This window comes from Heliangelus exortis, chromosome 20, assembly GCF_036169615.1.
Source record: "Heliangelus exortis chromosome 20, bHelExo1.hap1, whole genome shotgun sequence".
Lineage (NCBI taxonomy): Eukaryota > Metazoa > Chordata > Aves > Apodiformes > Trochilidae > Heliangelus > Heliangelus exortis.
This window is the reverse complement of record NC_092441.1, coordinates 486981-511550: the sequence shown is the minus strand read 5'-3', so window position 1 is coordinate 511550 and position 24570 is coordinate 486981. Positions and strand designations below refer to the sequence as shown.

Sequence of the window (24570 nt, the reverse complement as noted above, 5' to 3'; positions counted from 1 at the left end):
TTTCTCAGGGCTGGCACCAAGCTCGGCTGGACCGGGGGGCAGCTGCCTACCCACAGGGGTCTGGGGGCTGGACCATGCATAGCAGCACACACTGCAGCGGTGTGAGGGGCCAGGGATGGTGTGGGTGGTGGGGCATCCCCTGGCTCTCCTCTGCTAGCTGGGCCTGGGGGATTTTGCAAACAGCCCTCACTGAGGAGCAATGGGCAGGGATGGCTTTGGGGGCAGGAGGGGCAGCCCCCCCAGGTGAGAGGCAGTTGGGGCTGGTGTCAGTTGGGTGCAGCTGGTACTGGTTGGGGCTGGTGTCAGTTGGGTGCAGCTGGTACCGGTTGGGGCTGGTGTCAGTTGGGCTGTTGACAGTGCTTGGAGTTTGCTGGAGGGGGCTGAGGGTGCAACGAGGCAGGGGAGAGGTAGGGCCAGGCAAGGTTGGGGCAAGCTGGGGGGCAGTGGAGGTGGGGTGGTGGTGGGAGCAGGCAGGGATGGGGCAGCTCCCTGGGAGGCTGCAGCGTGGAGAGGGAAGGCTCTGGGCAGGGGGCAGTGGGGAGGGGGGGGATCTGCACAGTCCCCGGATGAGCGGGGCTTTACTGAGCCCCCTCCCCCAGGTCTGGGGAGCTGTGGCTGAGCCTGGTGCCGCGGGATGGCGTCTGGGCCGGACGAGAGGCTCAGTTTCTTGGAGAGCTTTGCCACGCTGCTGCTGCGGGTCCGGGCAGACAAGTGGAGCGAGTTTAAGGACAACATTGAGGCCATGGCCGAGCTGGACAAGTTCTTCAAGCAGCGGAATGAGGAGGAGCTGGTGCTGAGGCTGGACCCCTCCGGGAAGCTCCTGTTAACTACCGACTTCCCGGACACCCTCAAGGGCAAGGGCATCTGCTTTGTGAAGAAGAAGGAGGAAGAGATCACCCAGGAGAACTGCCGGAGCATGCTGATGGTGGGGGACTTCGACTCCTCACCGCTGGAACATCTCAACATCGTGTTAGAGGAGGTGAGTTGACCACACGGGCGGGCATCGGAAACAAGCTCGGGGCAAGGGGGAGGAGCCGTTCTCCCTTCGCGTCCCGCTGGTGTCCGGACACCCCCTGCAGGCTGCTGGGGAGAAAACTTAGGTGGGCTCAAAAAGAAAGCAAGTTAGGTTCATTGAAGAAAAATTGCTCCGAGTGCTTGTCCCAGCCTATGGTGGCTCTGGCTGCCCACCCAGCTGTGCCGATGGGTGACCAAGCCCCACCAGGACGTGGATTTGGGTGAAGGTGACAAGCCTGGTTTTCTCCCAGTTCCCTTCCTCCCTGCGGTTTTAAAAACTCAGCAGATTTCCACTCTTCCCGGCGGCTGGGAGGTGTCTGAGTGGATTTCTCTCAAACTTCCCATAACTGTCCCCTCTCAGGGAAAGGCCCAGGGCACCCGACAGATGAGTCAGGCTCCAGGAACTCCTGTGATGCCTCCGCCACGGTGCTGGGGGCTTCTGCTCTTGCACCAGCCCTGGTCCCGCGGGCACCTGCACTGCACTGCCCCCAGAACTTCCCAGCCCACCAGAGCTGGAGACCCACGGGAGACTATGGGGTGTGCTGAGGATAAAAACATCAGCAAAACCCACCGGTGGCTGCCGGAGCTGAGCTTGTGGGCGGAGACCATGCTTTGGACCGTGCAAACCCGGGCGGCTGCGCGGTTCTTGGCAAGGGGAGAGCCCGGCCCAGCGCCCGACTCAGACCTCTCCTCTAGGTCATCTTCCCTCAGCTCCGGAACGAGGACAACGTGGAGGACTGGCCCAGGGTGGTGGTGGAGGACATGGTGCAACGAGCCCAATGGCTAAAGAATGAGATGTTTGTGATGGGAGGGAAAACGCAGTGGCTGCCCTTGCCCGAGAGTCTGGACCAGGATGTCTCCAGCAGCGTCGTGTCCTGGTGGGTGCTGCCGGTGCCAGCAGAGCCTGGCAGGGGCCCAGAGAGACGTGAGTCCCTCTGGGAGGGACAGGAGCCGGGACACGGCCCCAGTCCCTGGGCACAGCCATCCCTCAGGAGAGGAGCAGCTTTGAGAGGCTCCTGACACCCCAAACAGGGACATGGGGCTCCCCTGGGGTTGCTCAGGGCCAGTCCCAGTGCTGGACTGTAACCTCTTTGCCTTTCAGCCCGACAGGGCCCGTGGACGGCTCGGTGCTACACACTATGGAGACCATTGTTATTGAGTGGTCCCACCAGATCAGGGACATCCTGAGCAAGGACTCAGAGCAGCTGCTGCTGGAGGGGCTGCACCCCCTGCCCAGGACTGAGTTCGAGTTCTGGCAGACCAGGAAGGTCAACCTGCAGTGCATGAAAGACCAGGTACTGCCTCAGCCAGTGGCCACCTGTCCCCCGTGCTGAGCCCCAGTGCTGATCCTGTCACCTCTCCCCTGCCAGCTGCTCATGCCCCGAGTGACAGCGCTGGCCAAGATGCTGGAGAAGGCTGACAGCTGCTACTGGCCAGAGCTCCAGAGGATATTCAGGGATGTTGATGCCGGTAAGATGGAGGGTGCTGCAGTGGGCAGATGCCTCTCCCTCCTCCTCTGGGAACACCCCATCCACAACATTGTCTCTCCCATGGCCAAGGCCTGGAGGAAGCCAAGGACATCTGCCTCCACCTACAGCCGCTCCAGATCTTGCTGGGAGAGGTGGAACAAGTGGATTACTCTGAGGTAAGTTATGTATGGCAAAATACCTGTGCACCACCAGGGTCCCTCGTGCAGATCTACCCCAGCTCTGCTCAACACTTGCTAGCATGGCCGCAGCCAGCTCTGTCGCCGGCACCAATGAGTCTCTGCCCCCCCAGCTGCAGCCCTTCCTGGAGGAGACACTGTGCACCATCCGCCTCCTCGCCACTCACTGCCAGCACTACAGCTCTCCTGCCCGCATCCTCGTCATCCTGCAGGAGATTGGCAACCTCCTGATTGAGATGGTAGAGCCCCAGAGCTGGCGGTTGCTCCAGCACAATTGGAGCGTTGGCATGGGGGGACACGGGGCAGCGTGGAATGACAAAGGGACACTCCAGGCAGGCGCTCAGCAGAGTTGCCCTTTCAGGCTGGGAGAACTGGGGCAGGGGGGCTGCAGATCCCCAGTGATCCCATGGGGTCAGAGGGTGGATGGGAGAGGAGCATCCCCCACGCTTCCACTGCTCACTGGCTCTGTATCTGCCTGTCCTAGACCCGTGCCTTCCTGAGCACCAAGGACATGATGAATCTGCAAGGAGAAATTGAGGAGACCCTCGAGGCAATCAAACTGGCCATTTCCACCATAGAGAAGCTTCTCGAGTCCTACAGCACTTACTGCTCCAATCTTATGTCCACGCTGTTCCCGGTGAGTACAGGGGGTTTTGGGGGTCCCCCCAGTCCCATCCATGCTGTCTGCACTGGCTGACAGCCCCTCTCCACCTCAGGAGGAACCACAGATCTCTGAGATCCCTCCAGCCCTTGCCTTTTGGAGAGTGGACTTGTTCTTGCACAGACTCAGAGTGATTGAGGTGACAGCCGAGTGTTTTGGGTCAGGGCCCATGTGGGTTCCCCCTGCCCTGGGTACACTGGGGCTCGGCACCCAGCAGAGACTGGTGAGATGATGGTTTGTGCTCCCCAGGAGATCTACGAGACAGCAATGGAGTTTCAGAAGCTGGAAAAGGCAGAGTTGGGAGGAGTAAGAGGAAACATCCTTGGGAGCCAAGTGTTTCAGATCTACGAGGAGGTCTCTCAACTTGTTGCAGGTTTTGGTGACTGCAAATACGATCCCTTAGACCCCGCAGAAGAGGTGAGTGAATGCTGGTGCATAGTTGTGGACATTTGCTCATGAAAACCACAAAATCTCTTGCCAGAACAGGCAAGAAACTGTGTGTAAAGCTGTCCCATGGCAGCACATGTGCTTGCCTCTGGGCAGCCCATGAGACTTGGAGTTCAGCAGATCGTTCAGGAAGGATTTGGAAAGGAAGCACAGAGGCTGCACCAGCTTAAATAATTTTGTTCTTATTGGCAGCAATTGAACAAAGACTTTGCAGAGTTCCAGAAGAAGATGCAGGACATGGACAGGTGGCTGGCCACCATCTTCTCCCAGGGTTTTCATAGCTGCAGCTGCCTGGTAGCTGCTCTGGAGGTATACATGTCCCCCAGGCTCTACGGGTCTTGTCTATGGACATGGGGTGTCCTCACCTGAGTACTAGAGGCTGGCAGCAGGCATGGGGCACCCACCTGGCAGCGACCCTGGGGGTGTCCCTGGGTCATCCTCATGAATGAGCTCCTCTTTCTCCCACAGCTGGTGCACATGTTTGGCTCCCTGCTGGAGCGACCTTTGGTGAAGGCTGAGATATCCTCCTGCTACTCAGCCATGCTGGGAATGTTCAGCACTGAGCTGGAGAAAGCAGAGGTGCTGTACGATGCTCAGACACAGTGCAAGGAGGGCCTGACCACCAGCAAAAACATGCCACCGGCGGCTGGGCGGCTGCAGTGGGCTCTGGATCTGCAGCACCAGCTGCAGGTGTTACACAAGGACTTGTTCGCCATCAACCACCCGTACGTGTGGGTCACCAGTCACCCCTCGGGGACACTGGGCAGCACCCAGGGAAGGGGCTCTCCCTGTGTGTGTCTCCTGCTGTGTTCTGCCACAGCAGCTGCTTCTTTCTTGTCACCCTCACAGGGTGATGGTCAGTGATGAAGCAAAACTGGTGTCCAAAAAGTACGAGGAGATGATGGAGCTGCTGCAAGGTTACCGTCAGGAGATCTACGGGGCATGGGCAGGTGGTGCTGGCAGGGACTGCTACTTCAGCTTGGAGCAGCCCCTCATCCGCAGGGACCCCAGATCCTCCCTCCTCGCCGTCAACTTCAGCAAACAGGTCTCTGCTGGGGCTGGTGGCCAGCCGGGGCAGGGGAATGCAGTGACCCCTCTCCTGTGGGTACACTCAGCTTTCCCAGAGGTGAGACGTTCCAGGTGTCACTAACAAGATGCTCACCTGCCATCATGTCTCACAGCTTGTGGCCGTTCTGCGGGAGGTGAAGTACATGAACTTCCAGCAGCAGGAGGATATCCCCGACAGTGCTGAGAGCCTCTTTGCTCAAAATGAGACTTTCCAAAACTTTGTGGACAACCTGAACCTCATTGTTGGCTGGTACAATAAGGCAGGTTGAAAAGGGGAGGCAACCAGGCTGCTTTTCACACACCCAGGCTTGGGGCCCCCAAGGGCAGAGACTCTTATGAAATGGGTCCTGCAACCTATGGGTTTTGGGGCACACTGGGCACATCACCGGCACCCCAGATGCCTGCAGGTACCTTGGCTGAGCCAAGCTGCTGCCACCACCACCACACCAGCTTCCTCCTGCCCCCCAAGCTCCATATCAGTGGTGGGGGTACCCCCTTTCTGTGTAAATCCAGTACCCAGTGTGCACATCTGGTCAGGAGCAGGGTGCCCCCAACCCTCACAAGGGATCCCCCAACCCCAGGTAAAGAAGAAGCTGCTGCCAGTGGAGCTGCCGCTGGTGGCTGGGGAGCTGGAGGCTGTGGACAACCAGCTGGCATGTGCTGAGGAGAGCCTCTACTGGTGCCATGAAGGTAGGAACCCCCCACAGCTGCTCCAGCCCAGGGTTTCCCTTGGTCCCACCTCCCATCCATCACCTGGCTGCAGGTCCTGACAGCCATGGCACCTGGAATGAAGACCCCTGCCCCACAGGCATGAGGAGTGGGCAGGGTCTGCCCCCACCCAGGGAAGGGCCCCCAAGTGCCCCCACCACAGCTCCTTGGAGGTGTCTGTGTGATCTGTTAAGCTTGGACACGTTTCCTCCCCACCAGGCGTCATGGAGTATATCCAGGAGATGAGAGATACCCTGGGTGACTTGCACAGCAGGGTCCAGAAAGCCAAGTTAAATGTGAAACACATCACCCAGCTGATGGAGGTAGGTTCTGCTGGGGCTTTATGAGGGCCTTTCCAGGGAGCCTCCAGTGGGGATTTACCCTTGCCCAGGACAGCAGAAAAGCCCCATGGTCTCCTCCCTGCAGAAATGCACAGCTGCTCCCATGTTTGAAAGGAAGGACAAGAAGGAGACAGCACTCTTGGACCTGGATGGGAAGGCAAACAACTTAAAAAGCCGCTATTCATCCATCACAGCCGTGGGAGTAAAGATCCACAAGATGGTGGAAGTAAGACACCTTCCAGGACACCTCAGCTGGAGCTGGATTAATGGGGATCGTGTCTGGCACTGGTGTGTGGTGATGCCCTAAGCTCCGAGGTGTCCCTGTGGTAATGGGGAGTGCTGATCCTGCTCCCCTGGTCTCTGCTGCAATAAAGCTCCAGAGAAGGTCCATAAAAGCTTACCCAAAAACCTACTGTCCTCCCAGGGCTGGGGGGACTTCAGCTGCAGTTTCTGGTGCTGTACAGCTGGGAGGAGGGAAGGATGTGGGGTTTAGGTGACAGCCAGGCAGGACAACACACACGGGCCAGGAGCAGGAAGGAGCTCACCTGCAGTGTTAGGAGCTGGGTATTTATTGACAAGTATTGTTTGTTGTCTTCTGCTTGCAGGAGAACGCAAGTCTCTTGCAGGCTGATACGCTATCACCGATATGGCTGGACTATGTGGAATACTTGGATGGCATCGTGCTGGATGCATTCTTCAAACTCATCCACAAATCTCTGGAGCTGCTCCTCAACAACATGTCCCCTAATGTAGGTCCTTGTTTGCTTTTTGATGGCCAGATGTGCCCATTCCAGTGCTCCTCGGCACACCTGAGCACCAGAGAAGCCAGCATCCCCCCTCGTCCCTGCCATGGGAGCTGGGGACCAAGGGAACATGGGAGGTGGAGCTGCACATGGAGCACTGACCCATTTCAGGTCGCTGAGGCCCCATTGTTTGAGGTGCGCATGGAGCTGCGTGATGGCAGAGTACAGTTTCAGCCCTCACTGGAGGTGACAGAGGACGACAGCTTCCTGAAGCTGATTGAGAGCCTGTTCTACGATACCTACAAGTCTGCAGCATGCATACCTCGGCTGCTGGAAGGGAAACTCAGCTACAAGGTTGGTGGGTGGGTCCATGGTGGGTGGCATCTCCCAGCTCAGCTGGAGGTGGGTGAGGATGCCTGGTCCTGCCAGCCTGGTCCCCTCAAGCTCAGACTGTCCCTTCAGACCACCCTAGAGGAACATGAGGAGCTGAGCAAGATGCGGGAGAAGGTGGTGTCGCTGGTGGTCAGTGCCATGGTGGACGGCAAGGAGTTCAGTGATGACTTTGAGGAGCAATCTGAGCTGTGGCTGCAGGATCCTGAGGAGTTCCTGCAGCAATTTCTCACCTTGGGCCATGTCCCCAGCCCTGAGGAGCCAGAGCCACAGCCACAGCCAGAGCCACAGCCACAGCCACAGCCACAGCCAGAGGAGGAACCCCTGGCCCCTGGGACTCCATCCCTTCAGCAATTTCAGACAGAGGTATGAGGTGGATGCTGGCAATGCCCAGGAGGACCCCAAGTGCCCAGGGAGGTTCTGGCCACAGGTTGTGACCAGCTCTCACCCCCAGATTGACACATACATGGAAATGGGCAAGGAGGTGTCGAGGTTCTCCAACACCAAGGTGTTTGGGGGCTGGCTGCGGAGCGACTGCCGCCCTTTCAAGCAGGCACTGTCAGCTGCCATCAGGAACAGGGCCCTGGTGCTCCAGCAGTACCTCTTCAATCATGTCACCACCAGGTAGGGGCTGTGCCCAGCTGGGCTGTGGCAATGGCACCACTGTGCCAGGGCAGGGCTGGAGAGAGGGATGGAGCCTTCTCTTGGGTTGCAGGTGTGTGGGGAGAGTCCCAGGGGACCATTCCCTACAGAACAAGCCCCAAAAAAGCACAGGGTGGCCATGAGCCTGGTTGGGGATGCCAGGTGAGTGCCATCACCTTTCTCCCAGCCTCCAGGACCTACAGAATTTCATCCAAGAGGCAAACACTAGCTTCAGTAAACCTCTGGAGGAGGGAGACTGTGATGGGCTGGTGGAGGTGATGGGCTACCTGAACCAGGTCAAGGAGAGGCAGGAAATGACTGATACCATGTTTGAGCCCCTGAAGGAGACGGTTGCCCTGCTCAGCACTTATGGAGAGGAGATGCCAGAGGAGATCCACCAGCAGCTTCATGTGAGATGCTTGGGGGATGGGGGACCAGGCACGGGGTTCTTGGGGTCAGGAAGCTGATGCCTTGTTCTGTGGGCCACAGGACCTCCCTGATCTCTGGGATGGCACCAAGAAGCTCTCCCTGCATGCCAAGAACACAGCAGCTCCCCTGATAGCCAACGAGGTCAACACCATCTGCAGGAAGTGCCAGGACTTTGAGGTGCCTTCCCTGGGGTTTGGGGATGGAATGGGGTGAGCCAGCAGCTTCCCACCTGCCCTCCCTGGCTGGCCCCTGACCCCAACCTCACGCACAGCTCCAGCAGCACATCTTCCGGGAGAAGTTCCGTGAAAAAGCCCCTTTTTCCTACAGCGACCCAGCTCCCTACAGGTCCTTGAACAAGGTAAGTGTGCTGGTGCCTGGGCAGCCCCAGGCTGCCCCCCGGGTGCTGCTGCTCAGGGTGCCAGGCAGGGGAAGCCCCTCCAGCTCCCAGCCCCACAGGGAGGGTCTGGAGATCTCTGACTCTCCTGTCCCCACCACACTGCAGCAGGGATGGAGCCATCTCTGGGGTAGGAGACAAGTCCCTGGCACTTGGTTCCTGTCTGAGACCTTTTCTTTTCCTGCCTGCCAGCAACAAAAGCGCGTCACAGCCATGGAGAATGAGATGTCCGCCCTGTCCACCTCAGCTGGGCTGTTCGAGGTGTCAGTCCCAGCATACAAACAGCTCAAAGCATGTCGTAGGGATGTGCTCCTGCTGAAGACCCTCTGGGACATGATCGTCCTGGTAATTGTCATGGTCTTGCTGCCATGAGGAGTGGGATGAGATGTGGGACAGTTGTCACAGCAGTAGAGCAGGTCTCCTTTTTAATATATTTTTATGCATATGTATAAAAGCAACCTTCTTACCAGTATTTCTCACTAAGTGGTACAAAAATGAAGTATAAAACCAGTCTCCAGTGTAAGCCTCACCATTACAGTGGGTAACATCCTGGTGACCATGCGGGAGGCACAGCAGATGTATGGGGTGTGAAGAGCTGGGCAGGAACACAGCTGCTGATGTCCTGTGAAAATGTGTTCCCCAATTCAGGTTAATGCAACCATTGACGATTGGAAGACCACCAAGTGGAAGGATATCAATGTCGAGCAGATGGATATTGATTGTAAGAAATTTGCTAAAGATATTCGGAGCTTGGACAAAAAGATGCAGAGCTGGGATGCATTCTCTGGACTGGACAGCACTGTGAAGAACATGATCACATCCCTGCGCTCCGTGAACGAGCTGCAGAACCCGGCCATCAGGGACCGGCACTGGCAGGAGCTCATGGAGGCAACCAAGGTGCTCCCAGTCCTCCCACCCTTCCCTGGCCCAGGAGGCTCCCAAGATTTTCATCCACCATGCAATCTGGTTTAAGAGCTGCCCATACACAAATATTGTTGTAGGGTCTTTCAGCGTGGATGTTGATGAGCTCATTAGGGCTGCCTCTCCGTAGAGGGGAGACTGTGCCCTGACGGTGTTGGTTCTGCTCCAGGTGAACTTCACCATGTCTGAGGAGACAACCCTCGCAGATCTGCTGCAGCTGAACCTGCACAACTTTGAGGATGAGGTTCGTGACATCGTGGACAAAGCCACAAAAGAGCTGGGGATGGAGAAGGTAAGTGGCACTCTGTTTCTACCCTGCTTTGTTGAGAGTCCTGCTCTGACACAGCTCTGTGGCTGTTAGTGCTCATGTTCCTGCTCCCATGCACAGTATGGCACTCCTGGAGCTCCTGCCCCAGAGCAGCCATTCCTGGTGCTGCTGTGCCTTTCTGTGGGGTCTGGGACTCGGCACTGCAGAGTCCAGCTTGTTTCTTGTGCCCCACCTGCAGGTGCTGAGCACCCTGGACACCACCTGGGAGACAATGCAGTTTGAGTACGAGACCCACACCAGGACAGGCATCATGCTGCTCAAGTCGGACGAGACGCTCGTTGAGACCTTGGAGGAAAACCAAGTGCAGTTGCAGAACCTGATGACCTCCAAGTACCTGTCCTTCTTCCTTCAGGAGGTGTCAAGCTGGCAGCAGAAGCTGTCGACCACCGACTCTGTTATCAGCATCTGGTTTGAGGTGCAGAGGACATGGAGTCACCTGGAAAGCATCTTCATTGGCTCTGAAGACATCCGCAATCAACTGCCAGAGGAATCAAAGAAGTTTGATGCTATCGATGAAGATTTCAAAGTGCGAAGCCCATCACCCCCCAGGACTCTGAGAGCTCGCTGGTGGTTTGGGTAGAGCTGGAGCATTTTTCCTCTTGCAGGAATTAATGTCTGATATGGTACAAACTCCCAATGTGGTTGAAGCTACGAACAAGCCTGGTCTCTATGACAAGCTGGAAGCACTGCAGAGCAGGTGAGGGTGGAGCTGCTGTGGAGAGATCTTCACCAGCTGCTCTGGGACAGGAGGGAGAGGGATTTCTCCAAAGTGGCATCTGCTCAGCATGGCAGCAAGTGCAGAGAGTGAAAATCAATATGTGGGGTTTAACAGCAGGTTTTGTCCTTTGTTCCCTCTTAGATTGGCGGTCTGTGAGAAGGCTTTGGCTGAATACCTCGAGACCAAAAGGCTGGCTTTTCCCAGGTTCTACTTTGTTTCCTCTGCAGACCTGCTTGATATTTTATCAAATGGGAATGAGCCAGTTGAGGTGAGTTGAGTGCAGAGTGTGGAGGCAAGTCCTGCCTCTCCTGTGTGCTACCTTGTTACAGCAGTTTTTAAATATTTTTCATCCTAATGAACAGAACAGGGTCCCTGGTGCCCCATCGCCAGGGATGTGGCACTCTGAGGGCTGTGTGGGAGCTGATCCAAGTAGTGATTGCCCCCTCCACTGGAGGTGGGTCCCTGACCCTCTGTCCTGCTGCTGTCCTCAGGTGTCCCGTCACCTGCCCAAGCTGTTTGACAGCCTGGCCAGACTGGAATTCAAGATGAGCCGGGACAAAAAGCCCCTGAAGGTTGCCCTGGGGATGTTCAGTAGTGACGAGGAGTACGTGGCCCTGGACACAGACTGTGACTTGTCTGGCCAGGTCAGCCCAGCTCTGTGGAGCCACCATGGAAGGGGCCGGGTGGGCAAGCGGGGGCCAGGGGGGAGCCTCATGTCTGGTGTGCATTGGCAGAGGGTTTAAAGCACAACCACGGGTCCTCTGCTGGGGTCTTCTCTTCAGCTTGTTCCAAGGTGCAGGGAGCAATGAGGACATGGTCTGGGAGCTCGGGGTGAGCTGGATGTGTCCCTGCAGGTGGAGGTTTGGCTGAACCGTGTGCTGGGCTGCATGCGCTCCACCCTGCGGCACCTCATCCCCGAGGCTGTGGGCACCTACGAGGAGAAGCCACGGGAGCAGTGGGTGTTTGACTACCCGGCACAGGTGGGAGATCCCCAGGGAGCAGAGAGCTCTGGGCAACCACAGGGACAGCACAGTCCCTTTATGGCCCCGTCTTGTTCCTGTGCTTTGCTGCAGGTGGCTCTAACATGCTCCCAGATCTGGTGGACCACAGAAGTGGGCATTGCCTTCTCAAGGCTGGAGGAGGGCTATGAGAATGCACTTAAGGATTACAACAAAAAGCAGGTTGGCATCCCTGGGAGCTGACCTGGAGCTGTGCCATGGTCCCGTGACTCCCAGGAGGAGAGGTCTGGTCCCAGAGGTCTCCAGGAGATGGGAAGTATGACATAATTTTTCTGTTCATCACTTTCTTTCTTCCTCAGATTAATCAGCTAAATGCACTAATTTCACTGCTCATTGGGACCCTGACTCCTGGAGACAGGATGAAGATCATGACAATCTGTACCATTGATGTACACGCCAGGGACGTTGTGGCCAAAATGATCCTTGCAAAGGTATTCAACAGAAGGACATCTTTACTGCTTTATTTCTTGGTGCTTCTGATCAAAGATTTCGTGTTATTTTATTGCTCTCCATTATTTTCAAACTATCCCAATTGTGTGAGGAAAGCACACCTGGGGTGTCAGAGGGGCAGGGAGGTGACAGCATGGCCGGGGGCAGACAGGCTCAGGAGGGGTGGGAGCCAGATGCCAGTGGGGGGGGAAAGGGCATCCCTGGTCCCTGCCCACCCCTGACAGCCACTGCCCACAGGTGGAGAGTGCCCAGGCCTTCACCTGGCAGTCCCAGCTCCGGCACCGCTGGGACGAGGAGAAGCAGCACTGCTACGCCAACATCTGTGATGCTCAGCTCCAGTACTCGTACGAGTACCTGGGGAACACCCCCCGCCTCGTCATCACCCCCCTGACTGACCGGTATGCACTGGGACCCCCCCCAGTTCCCAGCCACAGAGCCGTGGTGGGCATGGCGGGTCCCCCGGTGCTGTCGGCACCGCTGAGCCCTGCCCACCCCTCCCACAGGTGCTACATCACCCTGACACAGTCCCTCCACCTCTACATGGGGGGGGCCCCCGCCGGCCCCGCGGGCACCGGGAAGACGGAGACCACCAAGGACCTGGGCCGGGCAGTGGGGATAATGGTCTATGTTTTCAACTGCTCTGAGCAGATGGACTACAAGGTAGGGGATGGGACACCAGGGTGAGAGCCATGGGGTGTCTGCCAGGACAACCAGGACCCTCTTTTGGAGGACAGCCCTGTGGTGTCCCCCCACACTCAGCAGCAGTGTCCAGAGCTGGAGCCCTGGAGAAGCTCTCCCCTCTCTGGCTCAGCAGCTGGCAAGAAACCTGTAGGTCCAGCTCCTGGTGACATCCCACCCCGCTCTCTCTCACCACGGCTCCATCCAGCTCAGGTCCCTGGAAGCCTGAGGGAGTCTGAGAGGGGCTGTGGAGCATTTTCTGAGCCATAAAAGCAGGAGCAGGTCCCAGCACCTGGGCTTTCAAATCCCTATACTGCAGCCCCTTTGTCAAATCTCAGTGTCTGAAGTCCATCTCTGGCACTTTCTCTCCAGTCCTGTGGCAACATCTACAAGGGCCTTGCTCAGACTGGAGCCTGGGGCTGTTTTGATGAATTCAATCGCATCGCAGTGGAGGTTTTGTCTGTGATTGCTGTGCAGGTATGTACAGACAGCAGTGGTTTTGTGCTGTGGGTGCTGGACAAGCCTCTGATTTTCCATTCTCATAGTGGGTATTGTCTGAGTTAAACGTGACATTCAAAGGGCCAGTTTGCAGCTATTTCCAGTCATGCTGGGAGGGAAAACACAGCAGCGTGGAGGCATTGGGCATGTATGTAAGATGCCACAGCCCAGCTGTGTCCCATCACCAGGGATACACAGTGTATAGGGAGTCACTGTGCCTGGGAAGACACTGATGAGGCAGCTCTGAACACAGGGATTGCTGCACTGCTGTGGCTTTGGCTCCCTGGCCATGTCATTTCTAGCATTGGCATAACCAACCCTCCAAGCTCGCCTTCTGCAGGTGGGCAGGGAGCTGCTGGGCTGCCAGCACCCACACCTCCCCTTTCCCAGGTGAAAAGTATTCAAGATGCAATTCGTGCCAAGAAGGAAAGATTTAATTTCCTTGGAGAGGAGATTGTTCTGGTCCCATCAGTTGGGCTCTTCATTACCATGAACCCGGGCTACGCCGGGCGGACAGAACTGCCTGAAAATCTGAAAGCTCTGTTCAGGTACCTGTGGGCAGTCAGTCAGTGTGGGGGTTTGTGGATGTCTGTGCTCAGCTCTGCTAACCTGCTGCTGCTCTTCTCCAGACCTTGTGCCATGGTGGTCCCCGATTTTGAACTGATCTGTGAAATCATGCTCGTTGCAGAAGGTTTTCTTGGTGCCAAGCTTCTAGCGAGGAAGTTCATTACTTTGTACACACTCTGCAAAGAGCTACTGTCTAAACAGGTAATTTAAGAGCATTCTTTAGGTTGGAAGAGTCCATGTGGATTTCAAACCTCAGTAGGACTGATGGTAGGAACATGCTGGCTGATGTGCTGCCTAGTTCAGGGCTATGGCTGGGCAAATTCACCTTCCACACGGGTGCATCCTTTGTTTCTGCCCTCTGGAGAAAATCAGGAAGTTGAGAACAGATCAGAACAGAACAGAGCTGAGCCAGCTAAGATGGGAGCATCCAGCTGTCATCTATCTCAGCAGACACTGCTGAAAGGCAGCCAGTGTCCTGCCCCTCACCCCACGCCTGTCTGGGGCTTGTCCTGCCCATGTGCTCATGTGTGGGGAGAACCAGGGGACCTGGGTGTGGGGCTATGGGCAGGGTGTTCCTCTGTGGTGGTGTTTAAAGGTTTTCTCCCCCACAAAAGTGGAACTGTAACACTTTGCTGCCTATTGGCAGGACCACTATGACTGGGGGCTGCGGGCTATCAAGTCTGTGCTGGTGGTAGCTGGCTCCCTGAAGAGAGGGGACCCTGACCGTGCTGAGGACCAAATTCTGATGAGAGCTTTACGAGACTTCAACATTCCCAAGATTGTGACAGATGACTTGCCTGTCTTCATGGGTCTGATTGGAGACCTGTTCCCAGCCCTGGATGTCCCCCGGAAGAGGGACCTCAACTTTGAGGAGGTGTGAGCCCCTGCACAGTGCCAGCACTGGTGACATCCCCACCCTGACAGGGTCCATGTGGCACCTCTGTGTGTCTCGGTGAGGCTGTGTTAGTTGCCTATCAGCAGCTGCTCCCTCCCTCAGATCATTCGGCAGTCGGTGCTGCAGCTGAAGCTGCAGGCAGAGGAGAGCTTTGTGCTGAAGGTGGTGCAGCTGGAGGAGCTGCTGCAAGTGAGACATTCTGTCTTCATCGTCGGCAATGCTGGCTGTGGCAAGTCTCAGGTAGAGGTCAAACCATCCCCAAGGTTGCAGGTCCCTTCCTGCCCCCAGCCAAGCATGTCTCTTGGCCTTCCCTGGCCTCTTGGTGTGGATGCTGCCACTGGCCTTGAGCCACCATGCAGACCCTGGCTGCACCAGCAGCTGCAGCAGGGTACGGGGGAGGCATGACCACGGCCATGAAAAGGCTTGCCAAAGGCTACAGGAGCCCTTGCAGGGGCAGCAACCACAGCCACACTGTCCCCATCTCTGCAGGTGCTGAGGTCACTCAACAAGACGTACATAAACATGAAGAAGAGACCCGTCACTGTGGACCTCGACCCAAAGGCTGTGACCTGTGATGAGCTCTTTGGAGTTATTCATCCATCCACACGAGAGTGGAGGGATGGTGAGACACCAGCATTTGTGTGTGGGGTGACCTGGCTCAAACTGTCCTGGAACAGCAACTGGCATGTAGACAAATACCTTCATATAATGTGGATGTACAAACCCCCTGTGATGTAGTGGTGGAAAAGGAAGACCTTTCTTTAGGGCTTTCCACCAGAGTGTGAGAGAGGAGGAACATGTTTCAGGGAAACATCCAGTCACACATGTCCCTCAGCAAATGTGCCATGAGTGGCAAGGACAAACCCATGTGTCTCTCTGTGTGGCAGGTCTGTTTTCTACAGCGATGCGTGATCTGGCCAACATCACACATAAAGGGCCCAAGTGGATCATCCTGGATGGAGACATTGACCCTATGTGGATCGAGTCCCTGAACACGGTCATGGATGACAATAAGGTAGGTGCCATCACACCCCAGGAACTTGTGTTCATGCCTGGGTCCCAAGACCAGGGCCTCCCCCAGTGATGGGCTGCTTCCCCCAGGTTCTCACCTTGGCCAGCAACGAGCGCATCCCCCTCAACCCCACCATGCGGCTCCTCTTTGAGATCAGCCACCTGCGGACCGCCACGCCGGCCACTGTGTCCCGGGCAGGGATCCTCTACATCAACCCCTCAGACCTGGGCTGGAACCCGTGAGCCTGGGAAGGGAGATGGGTGGGGTGGAGTGGGATGGGACAGGATGAGTGTTGGGCCCCCCCTCACTCACTCACAGCCTGCCCCCCCCCCCAGCATCGTGACCAGCTGGATCGAGAAGAGGACAGTGCAGTCCGAGAAGGCCCATCTGACCATCCTGTTTGAGAGCTACCTGCCAGTGTGCCTGGAGAAGGTCAAGTCTGGCTTCAAGAAAATCACTCCAATCCCTGAGGTGACGGTGGTACAGACAGTGCTGTACTTGCTGGAGTGCCTCCTGACGCCCCAGACCGTCCCACCAGACTCTCCCCGCGAGCTCTATGAGCTCTACTTTGTCTTTGCCTGCACCTGGGCCTTCGGTGGGGCCATGTTCCAGGACCAGGTAGGGCTGGGGGACCAATCACCGGGCACCTGCCCCTACCTCCCCTGCCAGAGCTCTTGCCCAGCTCCAGTCCTGCCCAAAACACTAAAGCAATGACCTCAGTTTCTGAGTTATTCTCTGTTTGGTTCCTCTCAGCTCACGGATTACCGCCTGGAGTTCAGCAAGTGGTGGGTGGGCGAGTTCAAAAACGTCAAGTTTCCTGCTCAGGGGACAGTTTTTGACTATTACATTGATCCCGAAACGAAGAAATTCATGCCCTGGACTGAAAAAGTGCCAAAATTCGAACTTGATCCTGATGTCCCTTTACAGGTATTTCCGACAGGCCCTATTTTTGTTTCTTGTGTTTATTACCCCATGGCCCTTCCCTGAGAACACAGGCCAAGCCCCAGAAGCACCCATCAGACCCTGTGGTCCTGCCTGACCCCACAGAAACCTCAGCCAGAGCTGCAAGGTGCAGAGCTGCTTTTGTCATTTCAGATTAGCCTGTGGCTCTGTAGATTCTCATGAAATAATTGTAACTATTGCCTGAAAGCAGAAATGTACTTTACACCTTTATTTGCATGTCCTGAAATGCTCTCCTGACGGAGGGCAGTGGTATCAAAGATGTCAAGGAAAAAGAGAGGTTGGGTTTGGCCAGTGCATTGGCTGAGCAGACACCAAGACGTTGTCAGCATTGTTCTGTTTTAATAACTCACTTTCTTGACAGGTCTTATTTTTGGTCATAAAGTCATTAGAATAAACAATCACCTGAGACCTTTTCTTTAGAGAGGGACCAGAGAGCATCTTCCCTTGAACCAGCTGGCACTGGGCATGTTCCCACTGCTCTGACAGGACATCCCACCTCTGCCTGCACACTGCCCCAGTCAGTGAGGGTGGAGCTCCAGGACTGATGCTGTGATTTCCCCAGGCCTCCATGGTGCACACGATGGAGACCATTCGTATCCGATACTTCATGGACCTGCTGATGGAGAAGCAGAGGCCAGTGATGCTGGTGGGGAACACGGGGACTGGAAAATCTGTCTTGATGCGGGACAAGCTGGAAGCGCTCAGCACGGATGAATACCTCCTGCAGTTTGTGCCCTTTAACTTCTACACCACCTCAGCCATGTTGCAGGGTAAGGCTGGCCCAAGCTGTACCTGGCTGTGCCCCATGGCCCCGTGATGCTGCCCCACCGCCCACCCACTCCTCTCGCCCCAGCTGTCCTCGAGAAGCCCCTGGAGAAGAAATCGGGGAGGAACTACGGCCCGCCCGGGAACAAGAGGCTGATCTACTTCATTGATGACATGAACATGCCAGAGGTGGACAAGTATGGCACTGTGGCACCACATACGCTCATCCGGCAGCACATGGACCACGGGCACTGGTAGGTGCCCAGCCACTGGCCCCGCTGCAGGGCTGGCATGGGAAGGACCCATTGCAGCATCACTGAGATCAGTGCCAGGCTCTGCCAAGCACTGGGAAAGGGGGATCCCCACTCCTGTGTCCTCCCAGTGGAGCTCTATGGGGCACAGCCCGGCATCCCATCCCCAGGAACACGTCACAGTGCTTGTCCCTGCACAGGTACGACAGGAACAAACTGACCCTGAAGGACATCCACAACTGCCAGTATGTGGCCTGCATGAACCCCACCGCAGGGTCCTTCACCATTGACCCCAGGCTGCAGGTAGGCAGCAGCAGTGTCCCAGAGGGTTTGCTCTCCTGGGACCAGAGCCTAGACGGGTGGGATGGAGTGAGACCATCAGGCCCTGGAGGCAAAGATGCTCCTGCCTGAATTTTTGCCCCTTTCTGCAGCGCCACTTCTGTGTGTTTGCCATGAGCTTCCCGGGCCAGGAGGCCCTGCAGAGGGTGTACAGCACCATCCTGGCCCAGCACCTGGACCTGCAGAAGATGCCAGCACCTGTGCAGAAGCTGCAGCCCCAGCTGATTGCAGCAGCACTGGGTGAGAAATGGTCCAACTAAAACCTCAGCCCTGTCCCACCTGCTGAGAAGCTCAGGGAGGGGAGAGTAAGCCCAGCACAGGGGCCTCTCTGGAGGCTGCTGTGGTCTCTGGCACTTGCCCACAAACTCACCTTCTTTTCCTGCCCACAGCCCTCCACCAGAAGGTTGCCTCCACCTTCTTGCCAACAGCCATCAAGTTCCACTACCTCTTCAACCTCCGGGACCTCTCCAACATATTCCAGGTAGTGGGAGTGCTGTTTTCTTTAAGACATCCTCATTCCTCTCTCTCCTTCATCATGCATCCTTGCAGTGCACAATGTCCCTGCAAAGTACCACAACCCCTTCCCAAACCCAACTTTTTTAACTTCAGCTCTCAGCAGCAGCATAGCAAAGCTCTGAGGACTGAGGAATTCCTGTGTTTGCCAGGGCCTGTTGTTCTCCACCCCTGAATGCCTGAAAATTCCCGTGGACTTGGTGCGTCTCTGGCTCCACGAAGCTGAGAGGGTGTATGGGGACAAGCTCATTGATGAAAACGATCAAAACAGCTTTGGGAAGATTCTGGTGGACACCTGCAAAAAGTTCTTTGCTGTAAGTTGTGCTGGAAAATGCAGGAGTGCCCCAGCCCTGCCAGACTAAGCTCCGTGGCACAGGGAGGGGTACCCCCCGGGTGCGCCACAACTGCTCCTGCCTCTCCCAGGAACTCGGTGAAGACCTGATCTTTGCCAAGCCCAACATCTACTGCCACTTCGCCCATGGCATAGGGGACCCCAAGTACCTGCCAGTGCCAAGCTGGCCAGCCCTGAGCAAGCTGCTGGGGGAAGCCTTGGACGGCTACAATGAAATGAATGCGGCCATGAACCTGGTGAGTGCCCGCGGCTGCGGCATCGCCCTCGTTTGGGTTTGTACATCATGGGCCATTCACTGCCTTTCCTGCTGTGGTTCAGAACATCAAAGCTTCCCCTCCTGTTTTTCTCAGGTGCTCTTCGAAGATGCAGTGTCTCATGTTTGCAGAATTAATCGGATCTTGGAATCTCCACGGGGCAACGCGCTGCTGGTGGGGGTGGGTGGCAGTGGGAAGCAGAGCTTGGCACGGCTGGCAGCCTTCATCAGCAGCCTGAACGTGTTTCAGATTACGCTGAGGAAAGGCTACAGCATTCCAGACCTGAAGGTGAGAGCAGCTTTCCTCCGAGCCCTCAGGACAGGTCCTGCAAACGGAGAGCAGTACCAAACCCTGTGGTGGCTCTGGTGCCTGTGGTGGGCACACGGGGCTCTGCTGGGCCCTCATGGCTGTGTCTGTGCACAGTGTGGGCTTCTCAGAGTGCTTCTTAACACCCACCATTCCTGCCCTGAGGGGCTGCAGAATCTCCCCAGCCAGGGGACAGCAGCCCCCGAGCAGCCGGACCAAGAGCTGCTTCCCAAGGGCACCCTCCTGGCTTCCCAGGGCAGCCAAGGGGCACCAGGCTGTGCCAAATGGGTCACTTTGTAAACAGCTCTGGGGAGATGGATGAAAGGGAGGTGATGGTTTCTCTTCTTCTGCCCCAGCTGGACCTTGCCTCCCAGTACATGAAGGCAGCTGTGAAGAACATCCCCACCGTGTTCCTGATGACAGACTCCCAGGTGGCTGAAGAATCATTCCTGGTCATAATCAATGACTTCTTGGCATCTGGGGAGGTGCCAGGGCTTTTTCAGGATGATGAGCTGGAAGACATTTTCAGTGCCATGAGGCCCCAAGTGAAGTTCCTTGGATTGCCAGATACAAGGGAAAACTGCTGGAAATTATTTATAGAAAAAGTCAGGCGTCAGCTCAAGGTGAGTGTTTCCTGGGAGGGGGATTGGTCACTGCTCCTGATTTGCCTGATCCAAAAGGTATTTGCAGACAGAACATAGAACACCCTGGTTTCATTACAACAGTGATGAGTTTGAGTGACAAATATTTACAAAGGCTCCTTGGCTGATCCCTCAGCCCAGGGCTGCATCTCTTCACCCACCTCTTCACCTCCTTAGGGCAGGGGGTGGGCAGCCTCCATGGCTGTGAGCTGGGGCTGGGTTGTGCTAGTTGCTCCCTGGACAGCCACATGGGCACCGTTCTCAGCCACTGCCACCAAGGGGACAATCCAGAGCCACAGGGTACACAACCATGGACCATCTCCCCATACTTGGGCCAAGTCCTGCTCTCAAGCAGAACTCGGCAGCAGTGAGGGGCCTGCAGGGATGCTCTTGCTGCCAGCAGCAAGGATGCTCACCATGCTGCTCTGCCCTAGGTCATCCTCTGCTTCTCCCCCGTGGGCTCAACCCTGCGGGTACGGGCGAGGAGGTTTCCTGCCGTGGTCAACTGCACGGCCATCGACTGGTTCCACGAGTGGCCAGAGGATGCACTCGTGTCTGTTAGCAGCAGGTTCCTGGAGGAAACAGCGGACATTGAGGTGAGCTGGGACCCTGGATCACTGCACACTGTCCCCATCCACAGCCCTCTGTCCCCAGGGATGGGGGAAACCAGGCTGCCTCTGGGAATGACCCTCACCTCTGCTGCTGTCCCTTCTGCAACGTGTCCAGGGAGGGGGTCTGGCATGACCCTGGGGCAGTGAGCTGGGGTTGGGGCTGCAGCCCCACACCGTGCCTGTGGGGATGAACCTCAGCTCTGCCCCAGCACTGGCACCGTGTCCTCACAGCACCACAGTTGACTGTCTGTGTTCCTGATGCAGCCCGAGGTCAAGGTCTCCATCAGCAAATTCATGTCCTACGTTCATATGAGTGTTAAGGAGATGTCCAAGACTTACCTGGCTGTGGAGAGACGCTACAATTACACCACACCAAAGACCTTCCTGGAGCAGATAAAGCTCTACCAAAATCTGCTGTTGCAAAAACGGAGCGAGCTCACTGCCAAGATTGAGAGGCTGGAGAAGGGGCTGACGAAGCTGCAGAGCACAACATCACAGGTGCCTGCCCACAGCATCACTTGTGCACTGTGCCCACCATAGGGCTGGCATGGGGGCAACAAGAGGATGTGTGTCCTTCAGGGTGGCCACAGGTCCCAGAGCTGCCACTGTGAGGCTGGGCAGGAGCAACACTCTGGTCTTCTCCATTTCTCTCACCATCAAGGTGGACGATCTGAAGGCCAAGCTGGCAATCCAGGAGGTAGAACTGAAGCAGAAGAATGAGGATGCAGATAAACTGATCCATGTGGTGGGTGTTGAGACAGAGAAGGTCAGCAAGGAGAAAGCCATTGCTGATGAGGAGGAGCTGAAGGTCCAGGCCATCAACAAGGTGCGTGGTGCTGAGCTGGTGCCCACCATGCCAGGGGCCAACATAAGACGGGGCAGCACAAGCTCTGTTGGCTTCAGCCATTCACCAGTCCTGTTCCCTCCCACTCCAGATGGTGACTGAGAAGCAGCAAGCCTGCGAGACCGACCTGGCAAAAGCTGAGCCAGCACTCATAGCTGCTCAGGAAGCCCTTGACACCCTCAACAAGGTGAGTGACCCCTTGGTGGGAAGCAGGTCCCTGGCTGGCGACAGGGTGATTCTCAGCAGCTCCTCTATCCCTTCCCAGAAAAACCTGACAGAGCTGAAGTCCTTTGGGTCCCCTCCTGAAACAGTGGTGAATGTGACTGCTGCTGTGATGGTCCTCACGGCCCCCAAGGGCATCATCCCGAAGGACAGGAGCTGGAAGGCAGCAAAAGTCATGATGGGGAAAGTAGACAGTTTCCTTGATGCCTTGAAGAACTTTGACAAGGAGCACATCCCTGAGGCTTGCCTCAAGGCCTTCCAGTGAGTCCATGTCTGGCCCCTGGTCCTGTGCTGGGCAGAAGGTCCTGGAGAGACCCTCACCAGTGAGCACAGCGGGGTCCTGGAGCAGGAGCAGGGTTCAGGCATTTGCTTTGCTCTCCTACCCAGCCTCTGAGCCCTGGGAGGAGCAGGACAGGGCAGCATGGTGTCACCTTCTCCCATTCCAGACCCTACCAGTCAGACCCCAGTTTTAATCCTGAGTTTATCAAGACCCAGTCTGCAGCTGCTGCAGGACTTTGCTCCTGGTGCCTCAACATCGTCCGCTTCTATGAGGTGTACTGCGACGTGGAGCCCAAGAGGCTGGCGCTGGAGGAGGCCAATGCTGAGCTGGCAGAGGCACAAGAAAAACTCAGTCAGATTAAGCAGAAAGTTGCTGTAAGTGTGTGTTCCCCCCGGGCAGGGTGGGCTGCTGGAGCCAGCTGCTGTGTGCCCTGGCTGCCACCCCAGCCCCACCAGCCACTGGCCATTTGGCTGTGGGTCACAGGCATAACCCAAAAATGAACAGTTGTTGTAATTCATATAACCCAGAGCCCAAGTACAAGAGACACTCCATGGCCAGAGGGGCTGCAGAGAAGCTCTGGGGGCTGCAGGGCCCTCCTGGCCTGGCAGGACCCCACTGCCTGAGGGAGGTAACGGCTCTGTCTTGTCTTTTGAAGGACCTGAACACCAACCTGGCAGCTCTCACTGCGGAATTTGAGAAAGCTACATCTGAAAAACTCAAATGTCAGCAGGAGGCAGATGCAACCAACAGAGTCATCACTCTGGCAAACAGGTACTGTGTTTGGTGACAGTCCCCTGGGCAGGAGTCCTGAGTCCTCCCTGCAAAGCACCAGGCACCAGCATCTCCTCTGAACCCCCCAGGCTCATTGGGGGTCTGGCATCCGAAAACGTCCGCTGGGCTGAGTCAGTAGAGATGTTCAGAGAGCAGGAGAAGACACTGTGTGGGGATGTGCTGCTGGTCTGTGCCTTTGTGTCCTATGTTGGCTACTTCACCAAGAAGTACCGAGTGGAGCTGCTGGAGAAGTTCTGGGTCCCCTTCCTTGGACAGCTGGAAGTGAGTGGCCATGGTACTGTCCTGGGGTGCCTGGGCTCCTTCCCCCCAAGTCCTGCCAGCACAGAGGGGCTCCAGCTCCTCCGTGGACCATTGCCCACCAGCCCCTCCCTGCAGGTGCCCATCCCCATCACCCCGGGGCTGGACCCCCTCAGCCTCCTCACCGATGATGCCGACGTGGCTGCCTGGAGTAACCAGGGTCTGCCCAGCGACCGCACCTCCATCGAGAACGCCACCATCCTCTGCAACACCCAGCGCTGGCCCCTGGTGGTAGACGCCCAGCTCCAGGGCATCAAGTGGATCAAGAACAAATATGGGAAGGAGCTGCAGGCCATCCGCCTGGGCCAGAAGGGGTAGGTTAGGTGCTGCGGGGTGGCTGCAGGCTTGGGCTGGACTGATCTCCCTTCCCGAGGGCACCCACATCTGTCAGAGCCAGAACACCCCCTCCCCTCTCGGCTGCAGCTACCTGGACATCATTGAGCGGGCGGTTTCTGATGGACAGACACTACTGATCGAGGACGTTGGTGAGACAGTGGAGCCAGTGCTGGATCACTTGCTTGGCAGGAACACCACCAAGAAGGGCAGGTCAGCACACCCTATCCCTGGACCCAAGGAGTTTCAGCTACTCTGAGCAACCACCACTGCCCTGAAATGTCCATTTATGTCCCTTTGCACAAGAGCAGCTGGGATCTGGTCCTTCCCCTGGCCACATCCCTCAGTTTTCTCTGGTATTTCCCAGTGCAAACACTCATTGTTGATGTTGAACTTCTTGGACTGTTCTGGTCTGCTGAGTCCAGTTCATTGAGTGATTTAGGACCGTTCCCTGGTGCACCTGCCACAAGGTGTGATAAACTGGGGGGTTCTTGGCAGACACTGCTGCAGCAGCCTCCAGCTCCTCCTGCTCCCCAGCTGGGGCCTTTGGGTACTCCTGCCCTTGCTGTGCCTTTTACCGACCAGAAAAATACACCTCAAATACAGCACCAGGGATGAGGGGTTCTGTCTGTGACAAGTTACTGCCAAGTGTGCAGAAATTAATTTGTTTAATTAACCAAACAGGTACATCAGGATAGGAGATAAAGAAGTGGAATATAACCCGCGCTTCCTCCTGATCCTGCACACCAAATACTCTAACCCTCATTACAAGCCAGAGGTGCAGGCTCAGTGCACGCTGATCAACTTCTTGGTGACCCGGGAGGGACTGGAGGACCAGCTCCTGGCTGCTGTGGTGGCCAAAGAGCGGCCAGACCTGGAGACCCTGAAGGTATGGACCTGGCTGCTGGTGAGGCAGTGGCAGAGGAGCTCTAGGGAGCTCTGGTGGCTTTGCTGGCAGGAGCAGTGAGATCTGAACAACACATGTCTCTGGGGCACTGGTGTTGTAGGCAAACCTCACCAAGAGCCAGAATGAGTTCAAGATTCACCTGAAGGAGCTGGAGGACTCCCTGCTTGCTCGGCTGTCTGCTGCTGGGGGCAGTTTCCTGGAGGACACAGCACTGGTGGAGAACCTGGAAACCACAAAGCGCACAGCCATAGAGATCGAGGAAAAAGTAAGTGAGCAGACCCAGCACTGCAGTGCCACAGGCAGCAGGAGAG

At 56.6% G+C, this 24570-nt stretch overlaps 1 protein-coding gene across 1 annotated transcript in view; it reads left to right on the top strand.

Annotated features, from left to right (window-relative positions):
• The first annotated feature begins 578 nt into the window (after window positions 1-578).
• The window catches only part of DNAH17 (dynein axonemal heavy chain 17), a 30207-nt gene continuing 6215 nt past the window's right edge, over window positions 579-24570 (top strand). Inside the window, exons 1-66 of the mRNA XM_071764593.1 lie at window positions 579-979; window positions 1711-1892; window positions 2117-2309; window positions 2385-2484; window positions 2574-2659; window positions 2794-2919; window positions 3165-3317; window positions 3397-3480; window positions 3591-3758; window positions 3981-4097; window positions 4257-4513; window positions 4638-4833; window positions 4970-5116; window positions 5438-5546; window positions 5784-5887; window positions 5991-6131; window positions 6511-6654; window positions 6820-7002; window positions 7111-7404; window positions 7493-7662; window positions 7868-8090; window positions 8170-8286; window positions 8381-8467; window positions 8696-8848; window positions 9152-9400; window positions 9594-9716; window positions 9931-10278; window positions 10358-10449; window positions 10612-10738; window positions 10962-11114; window positions 11325-11450; window positions 11544-11651; window positions 11789-11920; window positions 12177-12337; window positions 12443-12599; window positions 12990-13094; window positions 13506-13663; window positions 13745-13883; window positions 14329-14556; window positions 14680-14817; window positions 15067-15199; window positions 15465-15592; window positions 15679-15827; window positions 15925-16207; window positions 16343-16516; window positions 17115-17322; window positions 17406-17571; window positions 17769-17871; window positions 18000-18147; window positions 18297-18388; window positions 18573-18734; window positions 18844-19008; window positions 19123-19314; window positions 19689-19955; window positions 20408-20569; window positions 20849-21082; window positions 21246-21410; window positions 21520-21615; window positions 21694-21911; window positions 22097-22304; window positions 22586-22701; window positions 22791-22983; window positions 23098-23333; window positions 23443-23565; window positions 24037-24241; window positions 24360-24524. Coding sequence (XP_071620694.1) covers window positions 635-979; window positions 1711-1892; window positions 2117-2309; window positions 2385-2484; window positions 2574-2659; window positions 2794-2919; window positions 3165-3317; window positions 3397-3480; window positions 3591-3758; window positions 3981-4097; window positions 4257-4513; window positions 4638-4833; window positions 4970-5116; window positions 5438-5546; window positions 5784-5887; window positions 5991-6131; window positions 6511-6654; window positions 6820-7002; window positions 7111-7404; window positions 7493-7662; window positions 7868-8090; window positions 8170-8286; window positions 8381-8467; window positions 8696-8848; window positions 9152-9400; window positions 9594-9716; window positions 9931-10278; window positions 10358-10449; window positions 10612-10738; window positions 10962-11114; window positions 11325-11450; window positions 11544-11651; window positions 11789-11920; window positions 12177-12337; window positions 12443-12599; window positions 12990-13094; window positions 13506-13663; window positions 13745-13883; window positions 14329-14556; window positions 14680-14817; window positions 15067-15199; window positions 15465-15592; window positions 15679-15827; window positions 15925-16207; window positions 16343-16516; window positions 17115-17322; window positions 17406-17571; window positions 17769-17871; window positions 18000-18147; window positions 18297-18388; window positions 18573-18734; window positions 18844-19008; window positions 19123-19314; window positions 19689-19955; window positions 20408-20569; window positions 20849-21082; window positions 21246-21410; window positions 21520-21615; window positions 21694-21911; window positions 22097-22304; window positions 22586-22701; window positions 22791-22983; window positions 23098-23333; window positions 23443-23565; window positions 24037-24241; window positions 24360-24524 — 10914 coding nt within the window. The 5' untranslated portion in view covers window positions 579-634. The remainder of the gene's footprint in view (window positions 980-1710; window positions 1893-2116; window positions 2310-2384; window positions 2485-2573; window positions 2660-2793; window positions 2920-3164; window positions 3318-3396; window positions 3481-3590; window positions 3759-3980; window positions 4098-4256; window positions 4514-4637; window positions 4834-4969; window positions 5117-5437; window positions 5547-5783; window positions 5888-5990; window positions 6132-6510; window positions 6655-6819; window positions 7003-7110; window positions 7405-7492; window positions 7663-7867; window positions 8091-8169; window positions 8287-8380; window positions 8468-8695; window positions 8849-9151; window positions 9401-9593; window positions 9717-9930; window positions 10279-10357; window positions 10450-10611; window positions 10739-10961; window positions 11115-11324; window positions 11451-11543; window positions 11652-11788; window positions 11921-12176; window positions 12338-12442; window positions 12600-12989; window positions 13095-13505; window positions 13664-13744; window positions 13884-14328; window positions 14557-14679; window positions 14818-15066; window positions 15200-15464; window positions 15593-15678; window positions 15828-15924; window positions 16208-16342; window positions 16517-17114; window positions 17323-17405; window positions 17572-17768; window positions 17872-17999; window positions 18148-18296; window positions 18389-18572; window positions 18735-18843; window positions 19009-19122; window positions 19315-19688; window positions 19956-20407; window positions 20570-20848; window positions 21083-21245; window positions 21411-21519; window positions 21616-21693; window positions 21912-22096; window positions 22305-22585; window positions 22702-22790; window positions 22984-23097; window positions 23334-23442; window positions 23566-24036; window positions 24242-24359; window positions 24525-24570) is intronic.